General features: G+C 43.3%; 1 protein-coding gene across 2 annotated transcripts in view; it reads left to right on the forward strand.

The window, feature by feature from the left end:
• CPNE7 (copine 7) overlaps positions 1–15773 on the forward strand; it is a 123868-nt gene that overhangs the window by 76118 nt on the left and 31977 nt on the right. For both annotated transcript variants that reach the window (XM_075325957.1, XM_075325958.1), the window contains 4 exons: positions 1–54; positions 3368–3427; positions 7558–7691; positions 7840–7894. The exon at positions 1–54 is cut by the window's left edge and continues 33 nt beyond it. In XM_075325957.1, the coding sequence (XP_075182072.1) occupies positions 1–54; positions 3368–3427; positions 7558–7691; positions 7840–7894 (303 nt within the window). The remainder of the gene's footprint in view (positions 55–3367; positions 3428–7557; positions 7692–7839; positions 7895–15773) is intronic.

Here is a 15773-nt window from a genome sequence, read left to right on the forward strand (position 1 = left end):
TTAAAGAAAAGAAACTACAAGAACTCGGGGCTGGTGATATTATCAGATCTGAAGGTAACTAATCAGGGTTATTTTTCTTCTATTTCTTAGGCTCATTGGGGTCATTCATAAAGCAAAAATGAAGGAACCTCAATATTCCTTAAATACGGCCCCCTGTACAGGCAGCATGATATAGGGCAAGAGGAGCTGACAGGAGCGATATATTGTTATACTGGAAAAGATTCAGGGCAAATTGGATTTTTTGCATTATTTATTTTTAAGAGTCCAGTGGGCGGGCCTGTGTGCACTGGACTCCTACTTATTTATTTGTTTATTTTATTTATTTATTTATTTTATTTTATTTATTTTATTTTATTTATTTAAGCCAAAAAAAGGGCAGAGATTCAATTTAATGAGACTAGACTAATAAGGGCGGTAATTAAAGGCACTGCATCACAAAGGGAAATAATAAAAATTAAAAAAACTGTATTTATTCAGCACTACGCGTTTCGGGGACGTAACGGTCCCTTCCTCAGGTGCAATATTCAATGGAATAACATACAATTTATACTGAATGTTTTCCCACATAATTATATATTAATCTGCGCTGTGACCTCCTGATGTTAAATGTGACACATTCCCTTTAAATATTATTATTATTATTATTATTAATAATAATAGTAATAATAATGATAATAATAATTTTGCTACTTTATTGGAATGACTATATAAACATTAATATGCAGATATACAGTATATATATATATGAAAATAAAATATGTAGTGGCATTATAATATTAGCAAATACCTCCAATTAGAAATGTAGTATAGTTCTCCTGATTAGCCATGTCTCTTACCTCATGTGCAGGGCATTGCAGTTTAGTTATCCAATTATAAATGTAGTATAGTTCTCCTGATTAGCCATATGTCTTACCTCATGTGCAGGGCATTGCAGTTTAGTTATCCAATTAGAAATGTAGTATAGTTCTCCTGATTAGCCATATGTCTTACCTCATGTGCAGGGCATTGCAGTTTAGTTATCCAATTAGAAATGTAGTATAGTTCTCCTGATTAGCCATATGTCTTACCTCATGTGCAGGGCATTGCAGTTTAGTTATCCAATTAGAAATGTAGTATAGTTCTCCTGATTAGCCATATGTCTTACCTCATGTGCAGGGCATTGCAGTTTAGTTATCCAATTAGAAATGTAGTATAGTTCTCCTGATTAGCCATATGTCTTACTTCATGTGCAGGGCATTGCAGTTTAGTTATCCAATTAGAAATGTAGTATAGTTCTCCTGATTAGCCATATGTCTTACCTCATGTGCAGGGCATTGCAGTTTAGTTATCCAATTAGAAATGTAGTATAGTTCTCCTGATTAGCCATATGTCTTACCTCATGTGCAGGGCATTGCAGTTTAGTTATCCAGTTAGAAATGTAGTATAGTTCTCCTGATTAGCCATATGTCTTACTTCATGTGCAGGGCATTGCAGTTTAGTTATCCAATTAGAAATGTAGTATAGTTCTCCTGATTAGCCATATATCTTACCTCATGTGCAGGGCATTGCAGTTTAGTTATCCAATTAGAAATGTAGTATAGTTCTCCTGATTAGCCACTTCTCTTATCTAATGTGCAGGGCATTGCAGCTTAGGTTAGCACCACTCATATAGGGACAGTTAGTTGTTTGTGGTCATCACCATAGTTACCTAACGTGCAATACCCTGCACATGAGGTAAGAGATTTGGATATATCAGGAGAACTATATTACATTTCTAATTGGATACCTAAACTTCAATGAAGGAATCCAGCATCCAGTCCAAAATGTAAAAATCAAACCTTTATTGGATATGCATTAAGTGCAGACTAAAATCAGAAAAGATCCATGGTATTACGCGTATTATGACTAAGGACTCATTTGCCCGAAACGCGTAATTCCATGGATCTTTTCTGATTTTATTCTGCACTTTGATTTTTTAATGCTTATCCAATAAAGGTTTGATTTTTACATTTTGGACTGGATGCTGGATTCCCCCGTTTTCAAGTTTGCATACTAGCCTGGCCGGCTATCTACCTGTGCACCGTCCCAGGAATGGAAGTCTCCAACTAGAAGTGGGTGAGCTGGTTTTTCTTCTTTTTTTGTTACTAAACTTCAATGCCCTGCACATGATGGAAGAGACGTGTCTTTATCAGGAGAATTATACTACATTTTAATTGGATACCTAAACTGCAATGCCCTGCCCATGAGGTAACAGATATGGCTATATCAGGAGAACTATACTACATTTCTAATTGGATAAATACACTGCAATGCCCTGCACATGAGGTAAGAGACATGGCTATATCAGGAAAACTATACTACATTTCTAAGTGGATACTTAAACTTCAATGCCCTTCACATGAGGTAAGAGACATGTCTATATCAGGAGAACTATTTTACATTTCTAAGTGGATACTTAAACTTCAATGCCCTTCACATGAGGTAAGAGACATGTCTATATCAGGAGAACTATACTACATTTCTAATTGGATACCTAAGCTGCAATGCCCTGCACATGAGGTAAGAGAAATAGCTAATCAGGAGAACTATACTGCATTTCTCATTGGATACCTAAGCTGCAATGCCCTGCACATGAGGTAAGATACATTCCTATATCAGGAAAACTATACTACATTTCTAATTGGATACCTAAGCTGCAATGCCCTGCACATGAGGTAAGAGAAATAGCTAATCAGGAGAACTATACTGCATTTCTCATTGGATACCTAAGCTGCAATGCCCTGCACATGAGATAAGATACATTCCTATATCAGGAAAACTATACTACATTTCTAATTGGATACCTAAGCTGCAATGCCCTGCACATGAGGTAAGGAACATGTCTATATCAGGAAAACTATACTACATTTCAAATTGGATACCTAAACTTCAATGCCCTTCACATGAGGTAAGAGACATGTTTATATCAGGAGAACTATACTACATTTTTAATTGAATACCTAAACTGCAATGCCCTGCACATGAGGTAAGACATATGGCTAATCAGGAGAACTATACTACATTTCTCATTGGATGCTTAAGCTGCAATGCCCTGCACATGAAGTAAGAGACATGCCTATATCAGGAGAACTATACTTCATTTGTAATTGGATTAATACACTGCAATGCCCTGCACATGAGGTAAGAGACATGGCTATATTAGGAGAACTATACCACATTTCTAATTGGAGGTATTTGCTAATATTATTATACCTACTATATATTGGGATAGGATCTTGGAGATCAGAGTCCCCCTTTAAGCCATTGATACTGTTCACAGGGTCTTGTTTGTGACTTTGGGGTCAATGCAATATTTCGGCCTCTGATGCCTCCTCTGTATTTGTAACAGATACACAGAGTCTATTCCTTCCTTGACTATATAATGGGCGGATGTCAGATCCACTTTACAGTAAGTTCCCGGCCTGCACAAAGCTTTATTTATATGGTGTATGTTGCTATTACTTGTTATTAGTGCATGTGCTGACATATGGTCAACGGGCCCATTAGCAAGGAAAAGGGTCTTACCATCATGGCCACCATCATGTTCAATAAATGGTAATATTCTGAATAAAGTTATCCTATAATTCTGCATCTGCACCTTCTAATTACAGGGGTTGTCCTATAAACAACATGTATCATCTATCCACAGGATAAGTGCTAAATACATGATCGCTGGTGTTACAACCACAAGGACCACTGAGAACAAGAAGGTTCCTGTGGGAATGGAGCAGTAGTGAGCATGCTCACTACTGCTCCAATCACTGTCTATACAGCTGGTGTTGCACATGCTCACTACTGCTCCAATCACTGTCTATAGAGGTGGTGTTGCACATGCTCACTACTGCTCCAATCACTGTCTATACAGCTGGTGTTGCACATGCTCACTACTGCTCCAATCACTGTCTATAGAGCTGGTGTTGCACATGCTCACTACTGCTCCAATCACTGTCTATAGAGCTGGTGTTGCACATGCTCACTACTGCTCCAATCACTGTCTATAGAGGTGGTGTTGCACATGCTCACTACTGCTCCAATCACTGTCTATAGAGGTGGTGTTGCACATGCTCACTACTGCTCCAATCACTGTCTATAGAGCTGGTGTTGCACATGCTCACTACTGCTCCAATTACTGTCTATAGAGCTGGTGTTGCACATGCTCACTACTGCTCCAATCACTGTCTATAGATGTGGTGCTGCACATGCTCACTACTGCTCCTATCACTGTCTATAGAGGTGGTGTTGCATATGCTCACTACTGCTGCTATCACTGTCTATAGAGGTGGTGTTGCACATGCTCACTACTGCTCCAATCACTGTCCATAGAGCTGGTGTTGCACATGCTCACTACTGCTCCAATCACTGTCTATAGAGCTGGTGTTGCACATGCTCACTACTGCTCCAATTACTGTCTATAGAGCTGGTGTTGCACATGCTCACTACTGCTCCTATCACTGTCTATAGAGGTGGTGCTGCACATGCTCACTACTGCTCCTATCACTGTCTATAGAGGTGGTGTTGCATATGCTCACTACTGCTCCTATCACTGTCTATAGAGGTGGTGTTGCACATGCTCACTACTGCTCCAATCACTGTCTATAGAGGTGGTGTTGCACATGCTCACTACTGCTTCAATCACTGTCTATAGAGCTGGTGTTGCACATGCTCACTACTGCTCCAATCACTGTCTATAGAGGTGGTGTTGCACATGCTCACTACTGCTCCAATCACTGTCTATAGTGGTGGTGTTGCACATGCTCATTATTTACCCATTCACTGTCTATAGAGATAGTGTTGCACATGCTCATTATTTACCATTCACTGTCTATAGGGCCGGTAATGCACATGCTCATTATTTACCCATTCACTGTTTATAGGAGTTGTGTTGCACATGCTTATTATTTACCCATTCACTGTATATAGTGATGGTGTTGCACATGCTCATTATTTACCCATTCACTGTTTATAGAGCTGGTGTTGCACATGCTCATTATTTACCCATTCACTGTCTATAGTGGTGGTGTTGCACATGCTCATTATTTACCCATTCACTGTTTATAGAGCTGGTGTTGCACATGCTCATTATTTACCCATTCACTGTCTATAGTGGTGGTGTTGCACATGCTCATTATTTACCCATTCACTGTCTATAGAGATAGTGTTGCACATGCTCATTATTTACCATTCACTGTCTATAGGGCCGGTTATGCACATGCTCATTATTTACCCATTCACTGTTTATAGGAGTTGTGTTGCACATGCTTATTATTTACCCATTCACTGTATATAGTGATGGTGTTGCACATGCTCATTATTTACCCATTCACTGTTTATAGAGCTGGTGTTGCACATGCTCATTATTTACCCATTCACTGTTTATAGAGCTGGTGTTGCACATGCTCATTATTTACCCATTCACTGTTTATAGAGCTGGTGTTGCACATGCTCATTATTTACCCATTCACTGTCTATAGAGGTGGTGTTGCACATGCTCATTATTTACCCATTCACTGTATATAGTGATGGTGTTGCACATGCTCATTATTTACCCATTCACTGTTTATAGAGCTGGTGTTGCACATGCTCATTATTTACCCATTCACTGTATATAGTGATGGTGTTGCACATGCTCATTATTTACCCATTCACTGTTTATAGAGCTGGTGTTGCACATGCTCATTATTTACCCATTCACTGTTTATAGAGCTGGTGTTGCACATGCTCATTATTTACCCATTCACTGTATATAGTGATGGTGTTGCACATGCTCATTATTTACCCATTCACTGTCTATAGTGGTGGTGTTGCACATGCTCATTATTTACCCATTCACTGTCTATAGGGCTGGTAATGCACATGCTCATTATTTACCCATTCACTGTTTATAGGAGTGGTGTTGCACATGCTCATTATTTAAAAATTCACTGTATATAGTGATGGTGTTGCACATGCTCATTATTTACCCATTCACTGTCTATAGGGCTGGTAATGCACATGCTCATTATTTACCCATTCACTGTTTATAGGAGTGGTGTTGCACATGCTCATTATTTAAAAATTCACTGTATATAGTGATGGTGTTGCACATGCTCATTATTTACCCATTCACGGTCTATACAGGTGGTGTTGCACATGCTCATTATTTACCAATTCACTGTCTATAGAGGTGGTGTTGCATATGCTCATTATTTACCCATTCACTGTCTATACAGGTGGTGTTGCACATGCTCATTATTTACCATTCACTGTCTATAGAAGTGGTATTGCACATGCTCATTATTTACCATTCTGTTGTGAATGTCAGTTATGCTTTTGCTGCTGTGAGGCTCCCTCTTGTGGCCAGGAATGGTTTGGTCAGAGACCAGGTGTGTTGAGCAATGGGCGTTTCCATTGCTAACTCTCTGCTTATTTAAACCCTGGTCTGCTGGCAGGCTATGCCGGATGTCAGTTGTTCTTTGTCCACCAGCCTGCTTCATCCTGCTCCAGACCACATCTACCCCAGATAAGTGCTTGGCTCTTTATTTGTTGTTTGTTTTTTTTTTTTGCTCTTATCTGAGTTTGTCATTTGCTGTGGTTGTTTTCAGTTTATTTGCATGCAGGGATCTTCCCTCTCAGTTGCTTAGCTGGGAAGCTCTCTGCAGCTATGTTTGGAGTATTGCTCCTATTAGTCCATGTGTTTGTTGCTTCTTGAATTTGTAATGGTTCCTGCTTTCTGTTCATTGGTATGACAAGAGCGCCTGGTATAGGACGGAGATCAGATCTAGCGATCTGAGGGCTTTTTGTACTATCAGGTTTTTGGATTTTTGCAGGGTTTTTCTCTGGCCACCATCAGTCCCTTTCCTATCCTGTCCTATTTAGTCAGTAGGGCCTCACCTTTTGCTAATCCTATCATCTGTCTGTGTATTGTGATTTCCAGTCTTTGAATGTGGGGGGCTTGCTATTGTTTATCTATTTTCTGAGGCAGAGAGTTCCTCTTTCCTTCCTTTAGGATAGTTAGTTCTCCGGCTGGGTTCGCAGTGCACAGGATGTTAGTTCACCCCTCGGCTACTTCTAGTGTTGATGGTTAGTAAGGGGATGGCGGCCAGATTAGCTGCCAATGCTCTTGTCACCTTTTTACCAATGATTTATGGTGGTCTTCCATGGTTCCGGATCATAACACCATTCACTGTTTATAGAGCTGGTGTTGCACATGCTCATTTTTCACTCATTCACTGACTATAGGGGTGGTGTTGCACATGCTCATTATTTACCATTCACTGTCTATACAGGTAGTGTTGCACATGCTCATTATTAACCCATTCACTGTCTATACAGGTAGTGTTGCACATGCTCATTATTAACCCATTCATTGTCTATAGGGCTGGTGTTGCACATGCTCACTACTGCTCCATTGGAATCTCCAGCAATGTGGATAGATGATACATTTAATGTCATTAATAGGTTAACCCTTTAACTCCTTGCATGCACATTTAATATACGTCTGCACCCTCATGGCTGTCAGGAAGTCGCTAACATGCTTGACTCTCTGCTTCTTCTCGTAAGGTTGCCATAGACTTCACAGCGTCCAACGGAGATCCCCGAAATAGCTGCTCACTTCATTACATTAACCCTTACCAGCCCAACGAGTATCTGAAGGCCTTAGTTGCTGTGGGAGAAATCTGCCAAGATTATGACAGGTGTTCAGCACCCCTTCCTCTGTGTCTGTACTGTCTGTGACTCCAGATATGATACGTGGCATTTTCCATCTTCTAAGTCACTCTGCATGGACCGTCACAATTGTGCTTCAGTCCCCCATTTACTCCTCAATGTCGCCTTTCTTTTTAGTGATAAACGATTCTCTGCCCTTGGATTTGGTGCTCGCATTCCTCCAAAATACGAGGTAAGAACATCTATTTTAGTAATGATTGGTGAACATGTTGTTACATAGTGAATCTAATATATAGTAAGGGATTTTCAGAACTTACTAGGATATCTGTCACATCCAGCCTATATTACTGGGAAAGACACGCAGACCTCACATCCAGTCTATATTACTGGGAGAAACACACAGAGCTCACATCCAGCCTATATTACTGGGAGACACACAGACCTCACATCTAGCCTATATTACTGGGAGAGACACACAGACCTCACATCCAGCCTATATTACTGGGAGAGACACACAGACCTCACATCCAGGCTATATTACTGGATTACTGGGAAAGACACACAGAGCTCACATCCAGCCTATATTACTGGGAGAGACACACAGAACTCACATCCAGCCTATATTACTGGGAGAGGCACACAGAGCTCACATCCAGCCAGTATTACTGGGAGAGACACACAGAGCTCACATCCAGCCTATATTACTGGGAGAGGCACACAGAGCTCACATCCAGCCAGTATTACTGGGAAAGACACACAGACCTCACATCCAGCCTATATTACTGGGAGAAACACACAGAGCTCACATCCAGCCTATATTACTGGGAGAGACACACAGAGCTCACATCCAGCCTATATTACTGGTAGAGGCTCACATCCAGCCTATATTACTGGGAGAGACACACAGAGCTCACATCCAGCCTATATTACTGGGAGAGATACACAGAGCTCACATCCAGCCTATATTACTGGGAGAGACACACAGAGCTCACATCCAGCCTATATTACTGGGAGAGACACACAGAGCTCACATCCAGCCTATATTACTGGGAGAGACACACAGAGCTCACATCCAGCCTATATGACTGGGAGAGACACACAGAGCTCACATCCAGCCTATATTACTGGGAGAGACACACAGAGCTCACATCCAGCCTATATTACTGGGAGAGACACACAGAGCTCACATCCAGCCTATATTACTGGGAGAGACACACAGAGCTCACATCCAGCCTATATTACTGGTAGAGACACACAGAGCTCACATCCAGCCTATATTACTGGTAGAGACACACAGAGCTCACATCCAGCCTATATTACTGGGAGAGACACACAGACCTCACATCCAGCCTATATTACTGGGAGAGACACACAGAGCTCACATCCAGCTTATATTACTGAGAGAGACACACAGAGCTCACATCCAGCCTATATTACTGGTAGAGACACACAGAGCTCACATCCAGCCTATATTACTGGGAGAGACACACAGAGCTCACATCCAGCCTATATTACTGGGAGAGACACACAGAGCTCACATCCAGCCTATATTACTGGGAGAGACCATCACGTGTTTCTCAACGCTGCCAGGAAACTAGCCAGGTCTTTAACCGGGAAGGAACAACCACGGGAAGGGCAGTCTCCAGTCAAGGAGACCATCTATACCAAGGATGGTATCCATCCACAGACAGCTGTTTCGGGGTATTTGCCCCTCATCAGTGTGGAGTAGGAATCTGGCTAGTGGGAGCAATGCCTAGCAAAAGACTACTTAAGCAAGCATTGTTGACCTTAGGGAGATCAACATATCCACTGCGGAGACACCATCACGTGTTTCTCAATGCAGTGATTCTAGAGCAACGCCCCCTGGGAAGTATGCAAATAAGAAAGCCGCGGAGACACCATCACGTGTTTCTCAACGCTGCCAGGTGAAAGACCTGGCTAGTTTCCTGGCAGCGTTGAGAAACACGTGATGGTGTCTCCGCGGCTTTCTTATTTGTATATTACTGGGAGAGACACACAGAGCTCACATTCAGCCTATATTACTGGGAGACACACACAGAGCTCACATCCAGCCTATATTACTGGGAGACACACAGAGCTCACATCCAGCCTATATTACTGGGAGAGACACACAGAGCTCACATCCAGCCTATATTACTGGAGAGACACACAGAGCTCACATCCAGCCTATATTACTGGGAGAGACACAGAGCTCACATCCAGCCTATATTACTGGGAGAGACACACAGACCTCACATCCAGCCTATATTACTGGGAGAGACACAGATCTCACATCCAGCCTATATTACTGGGAGAGACACAGAGCTCACATCCAGCCTATATTACTGGGAGACACACAGAGCTCACATTCAGCCTATATTACTGGGAGAGACACACATAGCTCACATCCAGCCTATATTACTGGGAGAGACACAAAGAGATCACATCCAGCCTATATTACTGGGAGAGACAGACAGAGCTCACATTCAGCCTATATTACTGGGAGAGACAGACAGACCTCACATCCAGCCTATATTACTGGGAGAGACACACAGAGCTGACATCCCGCCTATATTACTGGGAGAGACACACAGAGCTCACATCCAGCCTATATTACTGGGAGAGACACACAGAGCTCACATCCAGCCTATATTACTGGGAGAGACACACAGAGCTCACTCAGAGCTCACATCCAGCCTATATTACTGAGAGAGACACACATAGCTCACATCCAGCCTATATTACTGGGAGAAACACACAGAGCTCACATTCAGCCTATATTACTGGGAGAGACAGACAGACCTCACATCCAGCCTATATTACTGGGAGACACACAGACCTCACATCCAGCCTATATAACTGGGAGAGACACACATAGCTCACATCCAGCCTATATTACTGGGAGACACACAGAGCTCACATCCAGCCTATATTAATAGGAGAGGCACACAGACCTCACATCCAGCCTATATTACTGGGAGAAACACACAGAGCTCACATCCAGCCTATATTACTGGGAGAGACACATAGAGCTCACATCTAGCCTATATTACTGGGAGAGACACACAGACCTCACATCCAGCCTATATTACTGGGAGAGACACAGACCTCACATCCAGCCTATATTACTGGGAAAGACACACAGAGCTCACATCCAGCCTATATTACTGGGAAAGACACACAGACCTCACATCCAGCCTATATTACTGGGAGAGACACACAGACCTCACATCCAGCCTATATTACTGGGAGAGACACACAGACCTCACATCCAGCCTATATTACTGGGAGACACACAGAGCTCACATCCAGCCTATATTACTGGGAGATGGATACAGCCGCACACTAAATGCCATCAATGTATAAGGGAACTCTGGTACTGAATTACTGCTATATGAAAACATGAGATTTTTAGTTTATGAATCGGCCAATGCATGTAAGCCCGGAAACCAACAGCAAGGTAGGATGTGCGGGTCAGTTTTTTTTAAATATTTGCAGTGAGTTTCTTTGTGACTGAGCACTTCGCCCTATAAACCAGGCTGTGTTCATAATCCTTATACCAGGAGTCCTAGCTGCCCAGACATGGAGGTTAGTCCAGATAGTGGCATTTCAAGTTAGATTTTTAGTCTAGCTGCCCAGACATGGGTGTTTTTAACCTAGATAGTGGCATTTTAGTTAGGGACCCGGAATATTGAGATTTACCTTGCCATTGGTTTCCAGGCTTACATGCATTGGCCAATTCATAAACTAAAAATCTCATTTTTTCATATAGCAGTAATGCAGTACCAGAGTTCCCTTATACATTGATGGCATTTAGTGTGCGGCTGTATCCATTTTGTATTTGCTAGGTTTTTTTCAGCTGGCACCTATACACACTTGTAGGATGTGCGGGTCCGTTTTTTGATATATTACTGGGAGAGACACACAGACCTCACATCCAGCCTATATTACTGGGGGAGCAACTCAGAGCTCAAATCCAGCCTATATTACTGGGAGGGACACACAGACCTCACCTCCAGCCTATATTACTGGGAGAGACACACAGAGCTCACATCCAGCCTATATTACTGGGAGAGACACACAGAGCTCACATCCAGCCTATATTACTGGGAGGGACACACAGAGCTCACATCCAGCCTATATTACTGGGAGAGATACATAGACCTCACATCCAGCCTATATTACTGGGAGAGACACACAGAGCTCACATCCAGTCTATATTACTGGGAGACACACACAGATCTCACATCCAGCCTATATTACTGGGAGAGACACACAGAGCTCACATCCAGCCTATATTACTGGGAGACACACAGACCTCACATCCAGCCTATATTACTGGGAGAGACACACAGACCTCACATCCAGCCTATATTACTGGGAGACACACAAACCTCACATCCAGCCTATATTACTGGGAGAGACAACCAGACCTCATATCCAGCCTATATTACTGGGAGAGACACACAGAGCTCACATCCAGCCTATATTACTGGGAGAGAGACACAGAGCTCACATCCAGCCTATATTACTGGGAGAGACACACAGACCTCACATCCAGCCTATATTACTGGGAGAGATACATAGAGCTCACATCCAGCCTATATTACTGGGAGAGACACACAGACCTCACATCTAGCCTATATTACTGGGAGAGACACACAGATCTCACATCCAGCCTATATTACTGGGAGAGACACACATAGCTCACATCCAGCCTATATTACTGGGAGAGATACATAGAGCTCACATCCAGCCTATATTACTGGGAGTGACACACAGAGCTCACATCCAGTCTATATTACTGGGAGACACACACAGATCTCACATCCAGCCTATATTACTGGGAGAGACACACAGACCTCACATCCAGCCTATATTACTGGGAGAGATACATAGAGCTCACATCCAGCCTATATTACTGGGAGAGACACACAGACCTCACATCTAGCCTATATTACTGGGAGAGACACACAGATCTCACATCCAGCCTATATTACTGGGAGAGACACACATAGCTCACATCCAGCCTATATTACTGGGAGAGATACATAGAGCTCACATCCAGCCTATATTACTGGGAGAGACACACAGAGCTCACATCCAGCCTATATTACTGGGAGAGACACACAGAGCTCACATCCAGCCTATATTACTGGGAGAGACACACAGACCTCACATCTAGCCTATATTACTGGGAGAGACACACAGAGCTCACATCCAGCCTATATTACTGGGAGAGATACATAGAGCTCACATCCAGCCTATATTACTGGGAGAGACACACAGAGCTCACATCCAGTCTATATTACTGGGAGACACACACAGATCTCACATCCAGCCTATATTACTGGGAGAGACACACAGACCTCACATCCAGCCTATATTACTGGGAGAGATACATAGAGCTCACATCCAGCCTATATTACTGGGAGAGACACACAGACCTCACATCTAGCCTATATTACTGGGAGAGACACACAGATCTCACATCCAGCCTATATTACTGGGAGAGACACACATAGCTCACATCCAACCTATATTACTGGGAGAGATACATAGAGCTCACATCCAGCCTATATTACTGGGAGAGACACACAGAGCTCACATCCAGTCTATATTACTGGGAGACACACACAGATCTCACATCCAGCCTATATTACTGGGAGAGACACACAGAGCTCACATCCAGCCTATATTACTGGGAGACACACAGACCTCACATCCAGCCTATATTACTGGGAGAGACACACAGACCTCACATCCAGCCTATATTACTGGGAGGCACACAAACCTCACATCCAGCCTATATTACTGGGAGAGACACACAGACCTCACATCCAGCCTATATTACTGGGAGAGATACATAGAGCTCACATCCAGCCTATATTACTGGGAGAGACACACAGACCTCACATCTAGCCTATATTACTGGGAGAGACACAGAGATCTCACATCCAGCCTATATTACTGGGAGAGACACACAGAGCTCACATCCAGCCTATATTACTGGGAGAAACACACAGACCTCACATCCAGCCTATATTACTGGGAGAGACACACAGAGCTCACATCCAGCCTATATTACTGGGAGATACACACATAGCTCACATCCAGCCTATATTACTGGGAGAGACACAGACCTCACATCCAGCCTATATTACTGGGAGAGACACACAGAGCTCACATCCAGCCTATATTACTGGGAGAGACACACAGACCTCACTTCCAGCCTATATTACTGGGAGAGATACATAGAGCTCACATCCAGCCTATATTACTGGGAGAGACACAGACCTCACATCCAGCCTATATTACTGGCAGAGACACACAGAGCTCACATCCAGCCTATATTACTGGGAGAGACACACATAGCTCACATCCAGCCTATATTACTGGGAGAGACACACAGAGCTCACATCCAGCCTATATTACTGGGAGAGACACACAGAGCTCACATCCAGCCTATATTACTAGGAGAGACACACAGATCTCACATCCAGCCTATATTACTGGGAGAGACACACAGACCTCACATCCAGCCTATATTACTGGGAGAGACACACAGAGCTCAAGGTGTTTATAGCCCTTAGTTTTGGGGTCAATGGGCTGAGTTATGCTTTTTATGACCGGCGCTCACTTTTTTGCCAGCATTCTTTTCTGTGACCTATTTCTCGGCCTGCTCCCCTCCCCTCCCCTCCCCGGACTCCTCACTATTTATGAGGATATTGCCTCAATGGCCCTCAGTAATTAGCAGCCCGCACAGGGTCTGCGTTCTCGCAGCGGCCCCCTCAGTGATCTCTCGAGTTCTTCTGAGTGCTTCACCAATTTATTACACTCTGAATAATGCACAAGGATCCGTCTTTAATCTGCGCTCGATGGCAATGAAACTCGCTCTCAATTAAGTGCTGATGGTGCAAATCAAATAGGAAATGTTTCTTTTGAAAAAAAAAAAAAAAAAAAACCCCTCTTTGAAGGTTCTTGTAATTGGTCTTGATGTGTAAATGATTGGTAGAACATGATGAGCAAATATTGCCGGCTTTATAATGGCTGGGAGGGAAAGATACAATGTGATTAACAGTCATTTAATCTTCTCCACTTTTTAGGGTTTTTTTTTCTCTAGTTTTGTAGTGTGGAATAAATGGATTTGTAGCTTCTTTCATCCTAGCTTATATCAAAGTATTTTACACTGATGAGATCTAATAAGGTGGAAACAACTTCACGGGATTGATGTCTATAGACATTTTCTAGTGCTACAATAGTGGAGGAGATATTGGAGATGGACTAGAACAATAAAGGAATTTTCCGTTGTGACCAGCGCCTTCTCTAAATAAGTGAAGGTGCAAGTTGTTGCCTCAGGAGGAGCGTGATATTCCAAAAATTGGGAAATCCAAAAAGATGAGTGGAAGTTGCACTTTCTGCAGGCCTCCACACTGCTGCACTGTAGGTCTGCTCCTATTTTGCACCAATTATGTCAGGCTCATCATTCCAATTACTGCTTCTGCTTTGCTGAAATCAGTGATTGTCTGCAGCGGTCACTTGGATAATGGATGTAATGTCATCACTGCAGGACCAGCTTGTGCCATGGAAGTGTCAGCGCTGAAGTGCCGGGGGGAGGGGGGCAATGTAAAATATTTCAGCTCCAGCTTTTGAAATCTAGTAGGTCTCCGGCTTCTTCGGCCGGCGTCACACACTATGATATATCTGGCGATATGTCGTCGGGGTCACGGATTCGGTGACGCACATCCGGCATCGTTAGAGATATCGTAGCGTGTGACAGCTACGAGCGACTGTGACCGAGCAAAAATACCTCATCGTTGCTCGTTGACACGTCGTTCATTTTCATAAAGTTGTTCCTTTTTCTACGCACCGGTTGTTCGTTGCTCCCGAGGCAGCACACATCGCTCCGTGTGACACCCCGGGAACGACGAACTGCAGCTTACCTGCGGCCGCCAGCAATGCGGAAGGAAAGAGGTGGGCGGGATGTAACGTCCCGCTCATCTCCGCCCCTCCGCTTCTATTGGGCAGCTGCTGTGTGACGTCGCTGTGACGCCAAACGTCCCTCCCTCTTCAGGAAGAGGATGTTCGCCGCCCACAGCGAGGTCGTTCAG

Source organism: Anomaloglossus baeobatrachus, chromosome 10, assembly GCF_048569485.1.
Source record: "Anomaloglossus baeobatrachus isolate aAnoBae1 chromosome 10, aAnoBae1.hap1, whole genome shotgun sequence".
NCBI lineage: Eukaryota > Metazoa > Chordata > Amphibia > Anura > Aromobatidae > Anomaloglossus > Anomaloglossus baeobatrachus.